The sequence below is a fragment of the Saccostrea cucullata genome, unplaced genomic scaffold, assembly GCF_032062105.1.
Source record: "Saccostrea cucullata isolate Sc308-1 unplaced genomic scaffold, CSIRO_AGI_Scuc_v1 ctg164, whole genome shotgun sequence".
Classification (NCBI taxonomy): domain Eukaryota; kingdom Metazoa; phylum Mollusca; class Bivalvia; order Ostreida; family Ostreidae; genus Saccostrea; species Saccostrea cuccullata.
The window spans coordinates 681,375-701,601 of NW_026937694.1; the positions used below are offsets into that span (position 1 = coordinate 681,375).

General features: G+C 30.7%; 1 protein-coding gene across 2 annotated transcripts; it reads right to left on the bottom strand.

Annotated features, from left to right (window-relative positions):
- Positions 1–311: 311 nt before the first annotated feature.
- LOC134248695 (uncharacterized) lies at positions 312–6,364 on the bottom strand. 2 transcript variants are annotated; one of them, XM_062731096.1, is made up of 7 exons: positions 6,210–6,364; positions 5,390–5,472; positions 4,004–4,223; positions 3,777–3,893; positions 3,268–3,328; positions 2,820–2,929; positions 312–2,668 (listed from the first exon to the last, which is right to left on the bottom strand). In XM_062731096.1, exons 2-7 carry the CDS (start codon positions 5,459–5,461, stop codon positions 2,586–2,588), a joined length of 663 nt encoding a protein of 220 aa, XP_062587080.1. In that variant the 5' UTR covers positions 5,462–5,472; positions 6,210–6,364; the 3' UTR covers positions 312–2,585. The 2 variants fall into 2 exon arrangements, with proteins under 2 accessions (XP_062587080.1, XP_062587079.1); XM_062731095.1 differs by lacking the exon at positions 6,210–6,364 and adding an exon at positions 5,765–5,893.
- Positions 6,365–20,227: the final 13,863 nt, after the last annotated feature.

Below are 20,227 nucleotides of genomic sequence, written 5' to 3' on the forward strand. Positions count from 1 at the left end.
AAAATATGTTATGAGTTCAGCCAAAACAACGTCATTTGCATCAACGAAATAATCATCGAATGACAGAATTACAATTTGAAAATATTTATACAGGTACAAAAAGTGTCTAAGGGGTATAAGATTCCTTTTTGGCTATCAAATGTATTCTTTTTTCTTCAAAACAAACATGAAGAAAAGTGAATAAATGCAAAATTCAAACTTGATCTGTAACTCACCAAGATGCACTCACTTTCCAATATTCAGCTCAATATCTGCAAGCGTTTATAAAAAAGTGCGCAAAACCAAGTGGGACAGACTGGCAGACAGACGACGCAGAGGAAACCTATTGTCCCCTTCAGTTTCGCCGGTTGGGGACTTATAAAGAACTCCATATCACAACAAATTCAGAGGTTTTTCAAGTAAGCTTCACAAAGAAATTCATTCAATAGTAAGCATAATCACCATACTAAGAAGAAAACTGTTTATAAATGATCTCTGCCAAGAGGAGGGTATTTTTAAACTGGCCATTTTACAGACGTCTACTGAAAACTAATATTTCAAATAAAAAAAATTATTTGGAAAAAAAATATTTAAGGCCATATAGATTCCAGATGGATTCAATAATTCAAACGGGAACAAAATGGGTGTTCAAGTTCAATGGTCAATCTAGTCTATTGAATACTGTGGGAACACCAAAATATCGATGTTGTGTGCAAAACTTACACTTACACATTGTTAAGACACTAAATACTTCATCATCATAGCATTAAAAAAAAATGAAATCTGAAAAATGTGTCCCATTTTCTTCCAAATTCCACAGCGAAACTCGACCTCAATATTAAAAAAAAAACAATAAAAGACTTAAAAAAAAAACAAACTTGCATGATGGATTACAAAACATATGTGCACTCTTTATACATGTTATAACCGAGAATGACATCAATAATAAAATTATTGAATCAAAGGAAACTATGCCACTTTATTATGGTTTTGAGAAGCAAGGACTCTAAACATGTTTAATTAGGTCTTATGTCCTTATTTCTTGTTTTTGTTTGTATTTTATTCCTACAATCTATTGATTTACAAACAAAAAATCTACAACATACATGTACAATTAAAAATATTGCCTTGCAAAAATAAGTTAGTCGTTATATTGAATTTATGCTGTACTGGCAATTTCTTTAACCTCGACATTTATCTAGTATATTATTTAGCCAAAGGGGAGGGGAGTCAAAAGGGAGAGCAAATGATATGATTGGTATATTTACAATTCTAACAATATTTTAATGACATTTATTTAAAAAAATATGGGTGGAACTGCAGTAAACTTATCTGATGACAGAGAAAATTATTATTTCATCCATTTATTTTAGATATACACAGTATTTACAATTAAAAAAAATTGAATTCTTGTCCTACTGTATAGAGTCTTGTATCTAGAGCCAAGAGGTCAATGGTCCTTATACGTCACCTGAGCACCATGCAACAACTTTTCACTGATTGACTTTTGTTCATGTTTGATAAACTAGAAATCAAAGCATTCAAAATTTTTAAAGAAGCGCCATTAATGATCATAACTATACATTTAGCATATTAAGTTTGGTTAATTAAAAAGAAGATTTTTAGGAAATAATTTATAATTATTTTCACTATATACTATAAAGCACCTGCCTTGGACCAGAACCCTTGACCCTGGGTCCATAAAAATTCACAATTTTGGAAGAGGCATTCTTGCTCATCATATAGCTATATACTTAATAGTTAGTTAATTTAATACTCAGGAGCAGAAAAGAATATTTTCAAACAATTAATGTATTTTCACTGTATAAGCAAAAGAGCCCCCCCCCAACACCAGAACCCCTGACCCAGGGGCAATAAAATTACAATTTTGGAAGAAGCATTCTTCCTCATCATAACGTTGTACTTAGTTAGTTTATTGAATACCCACCAGCAGAGAAAAAGATTGTCAAACAAATTCTGCATTTTCTCAATGTAATCAAAAGAGCCCCCCCTAACACTAACCTGACACTGGGGCCATAAAATTAAAAATATTGCAAAAGACATTCTTCCTCATCATAACTATGTACTTAGTTTATTTAATACCCAGGAGCAGAGGAGAAGAGTTTTAAAGAAATAATGTATTTTCACTATATAATCAATAGAGCCCCGCCCTAGCACTAGAACCCCTGATCCTAGGGCCATGAATTTCACAATTTCAGTAGGGGACTCAATGGCCATTACTTTCATGCTAACAGTTTGACTGCTTGATATCTAGGAGTAAAGAAGATTTTAAAGATTGCACTAATTTAAGGGGTTTTGATCCGACCCCTGACGTCCCAAATAGTCATGGACCATGAAATTCATAATTTTTATTCCCCTTTACCCGTAGATGCTTTATGTAAAATTTGGTTGAAATTGGTTGGGTGGTTGCAGAAAAGAAGCTGAAAATGTTCAAATGTTAACATATGACGCACGACGAGGGACGACAACGGATAGCAATAGGTCACCCGAGTTTACGCAGGTTACCTAAAAAGAGGAGAACAGTTGTAAATGTCTAAGCTCGGAGGTATATACATATATTAGAGAATACAGCTAAAATAAAAACGTCATATATTTTGCTTTCCAGGCATCATTGTTACATCATCTCTGATTTCCTCATCATCCATCCTAAGAGCTTCAGAACTTTTCTCTGGAAATTTAAGGTTTCATTTTGATTTGTACCTGATGCATACTTTATTAAACATTTCATTTAAACCTCTAAGCAATTGTCATTTAATTTTGATAAAGAGAATATATTGATGACAAAGTTAGGGTAATTCTTACAGCATTTAAATACATACCCTGTTTTCTGTTGAAAATTATCACTGCAAATGTTGATAGTAGAACAGCACTGTAGCAAATAATTGTCACAGTTAAAACAGTCTCCCCATCATTGCTTGGTACGTCATAACTGATGTTAGAGAGAGAAACAAAAAAGAACATTTCAAGTTTTGTAATGCTAGGTTATGTAAGGATCTATAATATAAGTCATTGGTATTTACTTTTGCTGAAAATAAATCATTCAGCTTGATTAGTTGACATATAATTGAAATGGCTGTACTCAATTGAACTTGAATATTTCAATACACAGAACATTAGGAACACTTCCTCGAATAAACACCATTAAACATGAATTGACATACGTGCAACGTAGGGCAATTACACGAAAGAGGCATAAAAACATTGTTCCGTAATTGCTATAACTGGAAAATTAGGGAAGTTAAATAATGTAAAAAAAAAATAACATACGTCTTATTTTGTAGAAACGATTCTTTCTTCTGAAGCTCCACTAACTTGTAACATTCCTGGTCTGATATTTTCCCGGTAATGGAATACATGTGAAATTAAATTACAAATTAATCTAAACGAGAAAAAAATCTTCAATTTTATTTATAGGAACTTATTAACGTTCTTCAGAAATTTGACAAGAAGCGAGATATATCTGCATAAGTTAGGTAAAACACATAGTCATTGAAAATTCAAACTTATATGTGTTTAATCTCATTTTGTTTTATTAATATTAAATTTGTCGTATTTCAGTTTATTTGGAAGCATTTTAGAATTGTAAGTTTTGTATAAAGAAATGACATTCAGTTCAGTTCGTAATAATGAAGACAACTGCATGCTTGTAACTTTTAAATAGAAAAAAATGCTTTCAATTTTACATACATGTAATAATAACATTTTATTTATCAAAATATCATGTAAAATTCTGGTAGTTCATTCTGAGTATTAAAATCATCCGTCCAATAACTTACATAGGTATGCTTCAGAAGATAAATATCTTGGCGGACAAGGGTTGGAGAAGTTTTTACACGGTGCATTGAAATTGTCCTGGATTCTTTCTCCTTGTAGGTTGTATTCTGCACAAAACCCTGTTAAGAAACCACCATTGTATAGAATCAAAATGAATTCTTTGTTAATCCTTAAAATCAAAATATGACTGTTTATTTTAATTCATTATTGTAAATAAATGAATTCGTACCTATACAAAACCAAGTCGGTGCACATACTTCTATAATTGAATTCATTTGTGAATTGATGACACAATGGTATTGAAATTTTTCCGACTTTACACAGTCTTGCTTGACGCCCGAGCAATTCTTTCTTGCTGCAGCATTTATCCAATCCTCTCGTGTTCTTGGACAACTTTTCACGTATTGGAATGTCATGTTGGACTGTGGACAATTTCGGCTGCTTTCAACCTTTGTACAAAATAAATAAAATATACTAATATTGTTGGCAGGAATCTTTAAGAAAATGAGAAAAAATGAAAAAAAAATCATCGTAAGATTACTATTTAACTGTTGTTGTAATGGACGGGGTCAAGTCTGGTAAGACTTTTTATCTATTGATATGGATGTACTCAATTGTACTTGAATATTTCATTACACGGAACATCAGGGTTGCATTCTCGAATAAACATCATTAAACATGAATTAAAATAAGTGCAACTAAAGGCAAAGAAATGACCAAATCTCTGATATAGGATGGGTGAATAAGGATATCCTTTTGCAGAAAAAAACATAATGACCAGCACAACCTGAGTCCTCTGTCTTAGGAATGTCATTTAGCCTATATACAAATATAGTATGGAAGCCTTAGTTTTATCATCTTTCATATTTTCATATTTTATATAAGTCTAAAGTAAGTTTTTTATTATTCACACAATACCCACAATAATAGCCATTTGAAAACAAAAATTAGTACATGTATGAGGGAAAAAAAATAAGATTATGAATTAAAATTAAACAAGCATTTTTCTTAACTTTTTTATTGTACATGTTTAAGTAAAATTGTATTCATAAGAAAGAAGGATTTGTCATAATGTGAAGTTATTTCAGATACAGTGTATATAAAAAATATATCCTTATATTGAAGACACTGATCTGTGTATTGAGATGCAGCTCAATTGAAGAAAGCTCCAAATATCTGTCACATGGTAGAGCCAATCAAAATTTAAATTAACATGTTTAAGATATAAAAGACTATATGCTACTCATTTACCATTCTCAAGGAAAATACTACATACTATTTTAAGAGAAATGTGGTATATCCCATAGATGAATGGTTTACAGGTAATCTGAATTGTGTTTCCTGATGTAAGTGCGTACATTTGCTTTGAATTACATTACATTCGATTTTCATTATTCAATCAATTTATGATCTTGTGCTACGCTTGTTTCAAAATATTCCCATTTGATTATAATATCAAACAAAATGTAGAAATTGAATGTATGTCTCTTATATAGCAGTATTTATTTTTTATTCAAATTGCATGATAAATGTGCAATCATTGTGATGCTGGTATCCCACAACAGTACAAGACGATTTGAAAAAAATAGCCCATATAAATAAAAAAAATGTATACCATGAGGAAATACAGCAGAAGAGAAAAACCAAGAAGATTTTCTTGATATCTCCTTTGGCTCCCTGGACTCATATGATGAATTCCTTTAAAAAAAAGAATAAAGGTGTTACAGTGACGAGTTATACATATATATGTTATTAGGAAGCAAATTCTCTCTGCATGTAAAATGCTCTCATCTTAACACTTATTTGTAAACATTTTCAATTGAAAATTGATATTGTTCAAAATATTTTGAACGATTGAAAAAAACATCTTACAAAAGTGGATTTTGAATATTGATTATATTGGAACAAAAGAACAAAGGGTTTCTAAGCGCAGAAGTTTTTGTAACTGAATAATAATAAAATAAGATGATAAAATAATAAGTTAACTTACTTTTTAAAGAAAAATACCAAGGAAAAAAATTGTCATTCATTCAATCCTTCAAAACTGCCATTAAATGTTGTACATGTGAAACTGATTCATCATTTTTTTTCTTAAAATATGTCTTACCAATCCCTTTTGTTTACATGTCAACAGGAATATGTCACGTGACCAAAAAAATATATGTATTTTAAAAAATTATATTTTTGACAAATTTAATCTCTGTGGAAGTGTTTATTTTACAATTTCAATTTAATTTTTTTTTCGTTTCAACTCATCTTAAATTAAATCAAAAGTATTAAAAAATATTCATGAATATGCATAGTAATTATTTGATTATATCACCCATGCTAGAACACCTAATGTTTTGAAAATTAATAAGATTCAAAGTAAGAATTGCGAAATTGCATGAATTAAATTAGATAGTAATTGATTGTAAGCAGAATCAGGTACTTACGAAGAATCCATATTTCTTATATTAAAACGAAAGTACTTGAACGGGCATGGTCCTGTCAAGGAAACCATCCAATCGGAAATGAATATATCGATCCCGATATAAATTAAAACTGAATACATGTGACCCTATTGAGAGTTATTAGGAAAGAAAAGATCTAATCATATCATCGATGGAATATGTTTTTTTACAAGATGAAGATTATTTCGGTTCAGATACATATCTTTCAGATCCTTACCGTGTGCAGCAGTAATTAATATAAATTTCAACTCAGTAATGATTGATTTATCATTATTATTATTTATGAAGATAAAAAAAACCGAAATTTCATTGGCCGAGAAGAATACTACATGAAACGATATCATGATGTCTACCAACCTCAAATTGCTAATGTGCCCTTTCCACGTGACCTACCCACCACACAGCAAATCAATATGCCACCCCAGCCTCCACCACGTACCATACTGCACAGATCATAGTCAATACGTTGTTTTCATTTTAACATGCAAAATGCCTAATAACTGAGGTCATATAAACATTTAAGGAGGTCACAATGTAAACAATTGTTACAGAACAATTTGCTAACTCAGACCAAATATATATGACCTCCTTCAACGATAACGAATTCATACCACAAAAGATAACTCTGTTACACATATATTTTAAAACTCCACCTCTCTTACGCTTCTTATTCTCATCGATGCAAACCGGAATGATATAAGAAATCTGGTTATCTTGAATATTTTACTTTTCTAAAATTGCATTATGAATATAAATTATAACTCTGCGCATTAAGGGTTTGTTTAATTGTGTTTTTTTTTTCATCTTATATTTTTTTTGTAAAAAATAAAACATAATAAACATTATGAATTAAAATTATAGATTTTATATTATTATAGTAAACTTTGATTTAAAACATTACAATTTGCAGAATTTGCAGGTACTGCATTTGTAGAGAAATTCTTGGAAATACACACCTTGATTTTTTTTCTTTTTAAATTTCGTTGGGTTATTGAAAAAAGAGTTTCGATATTTATAAATTTTACTATAGTTCATAGGTCTGAATAATTTTGAAAGAAGGAAAAGGAAAAGATAGAACTGGCTTTAAATGTACCAATGTGCGTCTTTATATTAAAATTCCGCTTGTAAATGTTCTAAAGGTTGTCATTATCCTGGATATTACTTTATTTCCTCGCAAGGCACGGATCCTAAGTCAACACATTAACGATAGATCCCAGTCATGTTTTATTCAATATCAGTGGGTTGAACTAAGCGACATCTTTCGAAAAAATTGCAAATTTTGATTGTTTTTTTTCACATCTCTCAACCAATCATAAACAATTTGTAACACATTCATATGAGATTGTACCTGAATCCTTATCTGACTATTTTTGACAACTTTAATTTGATTGGTGATTTTCAATGAGAGAAGCAAGCCCACAAATATTGAATGGAATTTTCCAGGGGTCTTACCTTAGCGTTTTGACTCAGGACACCTGGCTTGCGAAGACGAAATATGACATACTCATCCAGTATTTTCTAACAGCTGCAATTGGTTTAATGACAAAAAGAAAATGAAAATCATAACATTTCGTATATACAATCTACAAACAAAAAGATATTAAACAAAATGTACCCAAGTAAGTTATATTATTTTTTGTAAATATAATCAATACAATTGTTCTTAAGGTACTGTTATTTTATTTAATGTTTTTCTCGTTATTTCCAAATTAACCTATTTCCGCATAGAAAAAAAGATAAAACAAAATGTTTTTTGCGTCAGGAAGGAAATGTTCAATATGCCCTGTGAACAATAAGTATCTGCATGTTTTATGTGTTTAATTTTAGTTGCTTTATTTTTTTTTTATGTTTTGTCTGCGTTGTGTCCATTTATTGAACATAACATACTTGCAAGAGACGACATGAGAATGTTGAACATTTTATCGATAATCTGTTTGCTTAGTTTGTCCTGATTCAGAGTAAATAACGAAATAAATCTATTATTGTTTATTTTAAATTAATTATATGTGACCAAATGAGGCATATTTCTCTATATAATTTATATATATATAATTTCAGCGCTAACAAATGTCACGCCGGGGAAATGTATGATCTTGAATCCAGCTCTTGTGTAGGTAAGAGTCATTTGTGAAAACAAATCGACATTACCTTGTTTAATCGGATTCATATAATGAACAGCGCAAATATGTTATAGACCCTTTTCCTATTACATATTTTGCCACGGAGTTATTCCACTTAGCCGCCATCTTGTAGGGCTTAGTAGTGATATTACCTGTTTGAGCAATCAATTTTAAACATGCATGCAAGGAATATATGGTGGGAAATATTAACAATATTATAATAATGAATTATTAGAGGCTTTTACAAACGTAAAAACGTGTAAGTTGAAATAAGTGTTATTTTAATCTCAGTAACCGGTATAATAAATTCAACTTGGTTGAAAAATGAAGGGATCTGGGAATGTTACCAGACAATATGGCGGCTAAGGGGAATAACCCCGGGGCAAAATATGTCATAGGAAGGGTCTTTAGTCACTGCTCAGTAAATATAATATAGTTGATTCTGATATAAAAATATAAATTAATTTCCGGAACGTGTTTCTACATTCATCGTATATGCTTAACTGAGCAGAAATTTATTACTTAATATGTCATGATTAAATTTTCAAATTATAAGTTATCATAAAAGTATATGATACTAAAAAAATAATGAAATCGGGGGGAAAGCCAGAGAATCAATTTCATAATTTTAAATCAATTTCAGTTTCTTCTTTAGATTGTGAGAAGGGATATTCTGGACCGAATTGCACTATAAGCTGTCCCTACCCTGGATATGGCAGAGCTTGTCAGCAAACCTGCTTCTGTAATGAAGACGAATGCGATGCTGCTACTGGGTGTATATACAGTGCAGCAGGGGACGGTATGGCTTGCTTTTAATAATTTCTCATATTTTGATAAATATTGTTTTGTTAATGTTACTTTTATCTCAATTCCTATATATATGAATTTCAAAATTTTTTAAATGTTTTAAATAGAGCGTTATATGATTCAAGATTTTGGCTTTATTACATTTTTTTCATATTCCTTTTTTTAGGAGATCTTTGATAATTTAACTCTTTGTAAGGGACTTACAACATGCATCTATTACAATATATATATTACAATTTCATAAAACAAATTGAATGGCTTTTCCTTTTCGTAGGAGAAAAGACAAAAATAATTTCGAGTGCAAATTATATTGATGTGGATCTTCTTAATACTGCTCATCCAAAACTACTGAATAGCTTTCAAAGTACTGGTGTACTAACATATGGTAATCATGAAAACAGTCAATATCAAAGACTAAATAGACAAAGCGGAGTATGGGTTTTATCGATGACATTGGTTATTCTTTGTTTATTGTTTGCCGGTTTTATTTATTCAAAAAGAAAGTATTGCTATATGAGCCAAGAGGAAGGGTATGAAACTCATTATGAAGACATAAAGGAACTTTAATCATACATGTAACATCCATACATATTCTATGAGTTCTATTCACCGACGCCAAAAAAATTGTGATATTAGTTCTTTAAAGCCTTATTGAATAGTTTATGTAGTATGCAGATTCTAATCAGTATATTCGCTTGGCTAGATTGGTGGTCACTGATGGAATGTTTTTACTATATTAAAAAAATTTACAGGTTTACAATAATGTAAAAACTGTGAAAACTAAAACTAAAAACAGCATCAAAATTTAATAGAAAATAACAGATTGAACGAAAACAACAGATTGTATAAATTGGGAATATCAAATAATGCTGAGCAAAAGATTATAAAGATTATAATACAGGTGGGGGCGTTAACAAGCCATCCAACATGCCACCCCAGGGTTTTTTCCCAGCATATGTTGAATATCTTGTTGAGGGGGGATAGCGCCCCCTAGGGGTATTTATCACAGGTACTAGTTGTGATATGACTATATATTTTTTACTCATCTATGTCTAGTCAGCGTATGATATGCTAGTCACATAAGCTGGTGATGTACAGTAATGCATTTTTGCCTTTTGATGATGTACAGTTACATTTTCTATACAGATGTAAGCAATGGAACTTAAGTAGTCTTGACATTATATGTTTTTTGTACATATGTTTTTCTGATAATTTTAGTAAAAACTTCCTTTTACATTTTCATGTACTCTATTTTGCAGTTGTACTTGTAATTGTCTTTGACAGGGAATGTTAATTTTGAATGTGTTTTTTTTCCTCTGTCTTTTATTTTCAGCCGCATGTTTTGTGCAATATTTTACAGGAAAATAAATGACATTCAACTCTCTGATTATCTTATTTTCCATTGGCTTTAGGCAGACATACATAAAGATTACAGTACAGCAATATTGTAAATAACATTGCAAAGATTTATATCAGAGGATATAAATTGAATGTTTGTGTATAAGGCAAATTCAATCCAAGATGCAAGATTCATGTTATACTTTTTTGATAACATCTATTATCTTATTACTTAGATAATTTTGCTTGTATAGTTTGATTTTAATTTGTAGTGTTTTTTCAAATGTCCTTTTGCATAATTAAGTTCTACTGAATGTCAAATTTATTAGATATATATTTAATATCCGAGCACTGAATTGAAATGTATTTGCAAGATTTATAGATAAGGCTTTGAACCAATAGTAAATGGATGGATAAATTTAGGATATACATAAGAAATACACTTATAAACACTCCATTGAAATACTTATTTATGTAAATTTTGGACATATATGAGTTTGGATGAATGAAAATAAAAACATTTGGAATTAGGTTTAGTCAATGCCAAATTTTAAGAAACAGCTAATTTTCCTGACACACGTTTAAAATGAGATAAGATATCTCTCTGCTATCAAAAGATTTGTAAGAAAAAAGTTGAACAATATACAAATACTTTTTTGATTATAAAATTGAAAATGTATTTTTTAAGAATATGAGAAAATTGTAATCTGGCTATGCATAGTTACCGATAAACAGTCGATACACACTGAAATAAATATTTTAAAAAAAGTAAGAGAATGTGCGTAGTCACCTCCCAACACATTGTAAACTGTTATGAGTAACAGCAAAACTTGAATTTTTTTTTTATCTTTAGCGAAGCAGATATTCTTGAACCTCGTAGATTTTCAGGGAAGTCAGTCATTCTAGAAATTTCCATATAAATTCTTCAATTCAAATTGAATTATGAAAGATGGATTAATATATTCAAGAATATAAATCCGTTTAATGATCATTTTTCTATTTACAAGTTACAATATAATATTTTTAGCTTGATCTATGATTCTACTTCAGAAAACTGTTTAAAACTGTTTAGCAACATCATGATTTTTTAACTTCGATAGAGACGTCACCACATACTTGTGAAGTGCATCAAATTCATATCTATATTTTGAACGCTAGGACATTGACCAGTGAAGGTTATTTATCGTGCAAACGTCTCCCGTAACAAGGGGACTCTGATTTTAAGCTCTCGTCTGAGAGATTCCTGGCTCTTACTTCTTTCGTATACCTATGTATATATTATAAGTTGACGGGACGTGTCAACGTGTCAACTGAAAATCCATTCCCACCCTCCAGATCACAAAGCGGAATCCCTACCATCAGGCTATCGTGATTTGTTCTTAGAAGGTGAAATTTGCCTTCATTTTAATCAAGATTATAGATGGGAAAGCAAGGTTATTTGCAAATCAATGTATTTTAACATTTCTATTAAATATAATTTTAGAGACGTGATATTTTTCCCCGGTGTTTCTGAATAACGGCAAATCATAATGTAAATATGAGGATCCTGTACATTTATTTTCACTAACACGATGATTTTCAATTAATTTCCTTTGTTAACAATTAACATTTGAAATCTATCACAACTGAATGGAATCTCGTTTTTACAATTTTTATCTGTGTTGGTTTCCTTTTTTTAATGTGAAATAGGGTTCTATTGTACGAAAATAATGACAAACACCATGCTCTTGTAAGTTTATAAATGTATTCTTTCTCAGTATCATATATTATCACAGCTCTGAAATAAATAAAAACAGTTGGGAATATTTTATAACAAAATATACATGTAGATCACTTGCCAGTTAGCACGGTCAGAATGAAGAGTGATTTTTCACTCATTGTGCGCATAGAAAAAAAATAAAGAACTATCTTTCTTAATCAATAGTAATGTACACAGTAGAAACACTTTGGAAATTACATTAAACAATGTGATCAAATTATAGTCAATATAATTGTAGGGGCAACATTCAAAATCTATATATATCATACCTCTATGTACTATGTGAAATAAAGCCATAACACTCCAAATATATGTACAAATGCGTGAACTCTTAGTCAGTGATCCGCATACAAACAATACACACCTTTACTCTATTGCTCGTACACGTATTAAATAAACTGATATATGATATCATAACTTTTATTATTTACAAATCTATAAAATAATCAAAAGGAGTCTTCATACTTTATATTACAATTATAAATTGATAAGGGAAGAAGTGTGACATTTTATTTAATCGGTATGTTCTTTGACACAAGATGTATACGGTATACTTGTACATGTACATGTATATAAGATTGAAAGGTTAGATGTTCACATTGTATGAAAGCAAAAGAGTTTCCTTCTATGACCATTTGTTTTTTAACATACATTTTAGCACATTCCTGATTAAAAAGATTAGGCCCAAGGAACATATCTTTAAGTATGCTTAATTCTTTTCACACATGATGTATATCGATGTAAAGAAAAATGCTAAATATGTAATAAAGTGAATATACAAAATGCTGTGTACAATGTACATGATACAGTATACAGTGCATAAAAGTTTTGAATCTCTCCCTCTAAAGCTATGAAAACTAGGGAAAATATATATATTAAGAATTGACTAAAATAGTTTTATACATGTATATAGTTATTCGTTCTATTCTCCATCATGTCCATTATACTGGATTTACTATTTTGTCTTTCCACACATACTATAAATGTGGTGTAAGAGAGTACACAAAGTTAGTGCAACATATCTAATCTTTTCTATGTGTTTTTCAAGATTTTTATATTTTACCAGTCAGGGAACCGTCAGAAAAAGGGCTATTGTTAAAAGAAGAGACAGCATTTTCGGGTAGATCTTTTGTATATGGAATCAAATTAAATGTGTAACTCACAGCTTATCAATAGCAGTGCTTCTAGTACTTATCAATACATGTGTCTCTTCTTTGTAATATAATGACATGTGTCTGGTGAAAATGTTTTATCAAATTGTCGAGACTTGTTTTGTTTTCGTGCTTAATAGTATCTAAACGTCTAGTGATTTTTAAAAAGCAACATTGCTAAGAAGTACGAGGGGGTGATCAAAAAGTTTGCGAACTATCTCTATACCTTCAAGACCACGTTTCAGATTAGAATACAATTTGGTACACACATAGCCATACACAAGTTCTATAAAGAGAATATGCTGAATAAAGTTTTGTTCCTTGTTTGTGACGTCACAATATGAAAATGACGCCACTATGTAGGTCACTTGTGACGCGCTATGGTTGTCTCAGTCTTACTCGTTCATCAAACGACTGTACAATTTATTATATATCTTAGAAAGTCCTTTGCCGTAGCATATAAAATTTTGTACACAATTTATTAAGACCATTTACTTCCTATAATTTCAATCAATTACTGGATTAGCTGCAGAACTGTAGCTCTCTGCTGAGAAAGTTCGGGCAGATAAAGCAGAGAGCTAAAGGTCCAAGCGTTGTGAAAACCTTCGATTTACGCCGACGATTTTTTGTCGCTCACTACGGGTATTTTTTTGTACATGTATATTACACTTTCCCAAGATTAGAAATTTAATAATTAATATCATACTTTCATCTTCAATTTCTAATCATTTAATACCTCTCAAGGCTAACAAATGGCTATTTGTGGTTACGGACGTCGAAATTGAACTCTTTAAACAGATATTTCAAAACTATACAGGACTTTTTTGGACGGTTAAAGTATCAAATAAGATATTATAGGATACCATTGTACAAGCCAGAGAAAGCTTAAACTACACAAAATAAATATCTAAGGTAGCAAAAAAATTGTCGGCGTAAATCAAAGGTTTTTACAACGCTTGGATCTTTAGCTATCTGCGTTATCTGTCCGAAATTTCTCAAGCTACAGTTCTGCAGCTATGACTGGATAGGTCGTTTTAGTTAGGGAAGGCAGATAGTTAAAAAATAATACCTGTCATATTGCCCAATGAAAGTTAATTGTGTTTTTAATTAAGCAATATGCCATCAAAGACCTCCAAATTACATTTTTAAAAAATTGTTCAATATGTGAACAATAATATAATTATTAAAAACCCAAGATCGTTTACTTTAGATTTTAAATATATTAGATATGATAAAAAGGAGGCATACATTCGATATCCATCTTTAATAAATGTCTCTTCCGAGATTTGTGTTTAAATGGTCACATGCAAAGTTTATTTTTGTTAAGAATATTCTAATGCATCCATTCTGTTACCGATAAATGTCCATTTCTGACCAATGAACTGTGGTTGTTATCAAAAATTAATCGATATGGACAGAAATATAAAACTCAGAAAAATCTTTCAGCTTGACCGCCAATATCCCTAACTCTAACCCTCACGCATGCGCAGAACGCTGGTTAATGTTCATTGAAGTTGGAGGGTACTAATGTAAAAATATATTTAACACTGAAACCAAATATTGTTTCCTTTATGGAAGTTATTCAATTAGTTCGCGAACTTTTTGATCACCCCTCGTACATGTAAAAGCTTTGAAAGTTCTGTGTTAAAGAATTTATTGACAAATTTTGGATCAGTTTTGTTTTGAATGATATTCACTAGTACTGCAATCATATGCTTTTCTTGTTCAATCCGTTTTAATAACATGTAGATATTTTACATGTAACATGATTACTTTGTATACTTGTTTTAGCAAATTTAAAAGAAAAGTTTTATTTATGTATTTTTGTTCTCTTGGAAAGTTTGACCATAGATAGATTTTTAAACACTTTTTTCTTATTCCTAAAAACTAACTTTGCAGACTCTGAATGGGATATAATTAGAAAGTTCTAATTAATTTTTATGCATTTGAATCGGTGTATAGATCCCACATAGATGACTTTGCAGATGTCAGGGATTTCCCGTCGTCGCATAAATGTCCTATATAAAATATCATCCCATTACTTTGTCTTAAGCTGCTGTCTTTACTCTGTGAATATAGAAAGAAACTATCGTATATTATTTTTGTAATGAACTACTGCGTTTACCTGTAAAAAAAATATACTTCTGATTAGAAAATTTTCTAGTAAGAGTAACGTATGAATCGCAACCCGAAAAAAAAATCATTGTCGAGAGACGGCAAAGCCGGTTTCAACAAAACGTTTCTTGGCGTGAGGCAATATATAGAGAAAGAAGACATTCAAGTAATAGTTATTGTATATTTATTATGGTGTATCCTGAGTTATTTGGACGAGGGGCGGTGACGAGTGCGAAGCACGAGTCTCCGCCCTTCGTCCAAATAAGTCAGGATACACCATAATAAATATTCAATAACTTTCTTGTATCATGGCCAATCAAATGTCATGTCACAAATTTCCATGCATGATTTTTAAGTGCACCAATAGAATATGTGGTTTTTGTCAGGTGACTGCATGGATAAACTCTCCTTCCTGACATTTTTTTTAATTTACACATTTTTCGTTTGTCTGTTCGTGAGAAATGACGTCGGATTGCAGCATACCAGCTTAATATATCAACACGGATCATTAATGAAATTCACAAGAAAATCTAAATCGATACCTTTAAAGAAGGAAAATTCGAAGTTGAAGAAGAAAAATCAGGTGTATTCGAAAAAAAAAAGATAACCGTTGATCATTTGACATATTCGAGAGCTGTCGCATCCCCTTGTCAGGCCCGTAGATGCAGTACAGTACAGTACACTTTATTCTTGTTGAGCAAAGAACACAGCAAAGACGGTAAATGTCCAACTAAAGCGCTATATTACATTAGATGTGATATTTTAATATATTTCTGTGTAGAATTAATGTCGAGAACTTGATTTTCGTTGCGATGGATGGAATTATTGCACTGTAGCAGAGTTCCGTAAAAGCATTTCGTAGTTTGGGGTACGCACTGTAATTTGTATGAAAGACTTTTATTTCACTTGCAGGAATTTTGTTTTTGTACATGTAACAAATCCCATGCCAGTTCATTGTGTAATTCAGATTCAATATATATACATGTAATTTAAAATGATGAAGTCGCTTTGGTGTTCAATAATTTATTTACACGGCACAGTTTTAGCTGGCTCCGCCCATCGGTGTATCTCCAGTTATTGTACACTTGACTTCAAAGGAAAAACACCGCAGCCATGATACAAACTGAAGTTTGGTACTGTTTTTGAAATATTTCCAGAATGTTTTTAAAACTTCAACAACCGATTAGATGATTGCATAATTATTTGTAGCATGACCTGAGTCTTTGTAAATTTAAAGATTTACTGTATACAGGGTTATTTTAGCCCTTTTGAATGAATGGACAATTTTGCCTCGTTTTAAATTCGCCGAGTCATAGTTCTGTTTAAGAAATCATGAAGTGTAATTTGAAATGGACCCTTTTTAGGTTCGCCCAATCAGGAAGAGGGGGAAAGGCGCAAAAATAAACCGGGAGCAAAAATTTCCCTGTATACAGAAGCTTTAAAGAAAATTTAATTTTATAAATATAAATTGCATCTATTTTTAATTATGTTTTTTTAAGTTTGCACTTTATTCAACCTCCATTCTGGAAAAGAAATTTACATGAGAAAATATCAAGTTGAAAGAAAACGTATGATGAGTCTTTCAAACACAACACCCACGCAGTTTCAATATTTTAAAATGACCCAAGAACTTTTTTTTCATTTTGTAAGCCATCTAATTTCTTTTCTCGTAAAATATTTGAACAAGAAATGATTTTGATCGATCAAAGATGTCTTTTAAGTAATAACTTTTTTGCGAGTCTTTCGGATTTTTAACACTTGCACACAAGGCTTGGTAATGATAAAACAGCGGTAAACATTGTTCAAAGGTTAAAACTTCTCATAGTTTGTGTACATTATGATCATAGAATATGAACTTACCTTTATAAACTGTAATTGGGCGAGTTTTGGAGGTTTAACTGATTTGTTCTCAAATCCAAAACGATTTTTCAATATAAGAAAAATAAAAATAACTAATTTAGCTAATTGCACGATAAACAAGAAATTTATATCATAAAGTACTTTGCATAGTTTAGTCCAGATCAGAAATGAGCAATAAATATAAAAATATTGCACCTAAAAAGTTATATCATTGCATTTCTTGTACCCGTGTAACAGTGTTGGACGGGATTTAATATTGTCTTTGTTTGCAATGGTTTATTCTTGTTCGAAATGGAATTGCAGTATTTTGCACAAGGATCAATGTTAAGCAATGTCTTGATTTACTGATATTAAGGACTTTCATTTGATTGTCTAATATTCTTCATAAGATAATAACAATTATTTTTTTGTTCTCGTTAAATAGATATTAATGTCTAAAAAGTCATTTTTAAAAAATATTTTCTGAATATTCTCCCGAAAAATTCTTTCTTAAAGAACATTTCTGTCTTATGTACATATAGTTTATTTTACAATTTTATTTAAAAAAAAATCATTAATTGAGAGAATTTAAAACACGTGTGTTAAGGTCACCTAAATTATATACATGTGTACTAGATAATTAACTCTCAAATCTCTATTGTCATGCTTCACAACCGAAAACTGATGAACGGTACGGCCCGGGTTTCTCTCAACATGAATGACAGTTGTAGCATTATCACAATTAACTACTGAAGTCATTAAAAAATAGGTGTCATGATTGAAATGCTAGAGAAATTAATCATGGCGGCTGCCGATTGTAGCCATGGCGCAGCTCTTTAAACCATGGCGCACATTAATTTAACCACGGAGGGTCGCCATAGTAAAATGTGGAGAAGCAGTGAGTTTTAAAAGACCACATATTTTATGTACCTGGTGAACGCGTAAAAATTTGCCTCGTAGTACATGTTTTTCTTGGACAACTACTTTTAATCTTTATACTATATGAACAATAATGTCTATACAGAAAAATTCTTTAAAAAAAAACGTTATTGATAAGTTTATAATACTGCACTCTCTTTCATGAATAGTTTGAATTTGCAACATGAATGTATTGATGATTTTTTTAAAATTATATTTTCAAATAGCTACAATATTGGTGAGGTAGCTATCACATGAGAAAATTAAAAATTAGTTTGTATATTATATGATTTTTTTTTAAAAGCGATGTTTTCCTGCTTTTACTGAAAACCAAGGGGAACTTACTTGTTTTCTTCTTTTTCGTATACAAAAGGCAATCACAACAGATGATGCAAGTATAAAAACAACCGTAGATACTGTGATCAAGCTGGAAGTAAAGAGGAAATATACATTAAGGACAGACGATGTTCCTTAATAATAGAAAAAAAAAATTATTTTTTTTTTCATTGAAGTTTTGCTACCTAAACATGTTTACTCACAAAAAATTGAGGTACCTTACCAGGCATTTCTGCAAAATAGGGGTAGTTTTTCTTATATAATCCTTTGGGGAAGAAAAATTATTTTCCAATTTCAAATGTTTAAGGGTTTTGATTTTTTAAAAACGTTTAGAAACTAGTTTAGAAATCAGAATGTTATTAAAATTTTTGATATTTTTCATGCATTACGAAGATATACAAAACAGATTTTAAGGAACGTCTCGTCTGACCTTAAAACAGGATTACTTGCTTAAATGTTGATTCGAGGACTGTTTAACTAAGAATTAAATTGATATCTTTGGATGTCCTCGGTCCTTTAACACACCTGGCTGTACCAACAAACTGTAAAATAATTCGTCGGCACGACCAGGTGTGTAATAGGACCGAACGCATCCCAAAGTATGAATTCAATGGTGATATTTACATACTCTAATTTCACCCTTTTTAATGTTTTATTCGCTTATCTTTTGTGTGAATATAAAAAAAAAATATTTCAAATTCGTTGTGTTTAAAATATGTTTAAAGATTCATGAGTGACGTTGCAAAGTTAAATAACGCAAAAGGGCATTGTTAGGGGAGAAAATGACACATTATTTTAAAGCTCTTATTTGTAGTATTTCTAAGTCAATTTCACAAGGTTCTTTATATAATTGAGTTTCAACCTTTGCATTTTGGTGTTCATAGAGTATTGAAAATGCATGTAGGCCCAACAGTGTGGTCCCACTCGAGTTTGTTACGAAAAGATTTCTAATGGTTAACATTAAGACAATTACACAAAATGTAAAATATTTTTGTGTAGGCACGTCAGGGTAAGGATTAGGATCAGGTTTAGGATTTGGATAAGGGTTAGGTCTTGTTAAGTCAGTGTTAGAGTACGGGCAAAATATAAACAATTATATTAATGTATGATTCAAAATCTTGGGATTTATCTACCATACAGTCTAACATCTTTGAGTAAAATACAGCGTTCTGAGATGTTTTCGGACTAGGAACATCCAAACTTTCCTTTTAACAATCAAAACATTAAATAGTGCCTATAGTCAAGCTTATCCGCTGTAAAAAGTAGTACGAATTTGAAGAATCCACAATTATGAAATTAAGAAATATTACATCATTTCATATTTCCAAGTTTTGACTTTTATATTTTGCTCCTTTGAAGGTAATCGATTTCATGTATTAAGCACTTTTCGTGGAAAAAAAGTAAAAAAGTAACATGATCGTAAATCGAACGTCAAGAAACATTTTGTGACCTGCTTTGGTTTTATATTATTTGGTATTCAACGGCAGGTCAAAAATTTTTTTTTCATTTTTTTTGTATAGAAAAAACAAATAACAAATTTTTTCAATGGAAAAAAAAATAAAATCGCCTTTATTAATTTTAAAATGTACATTAATAAGAAGAAATATCATTTAAGGT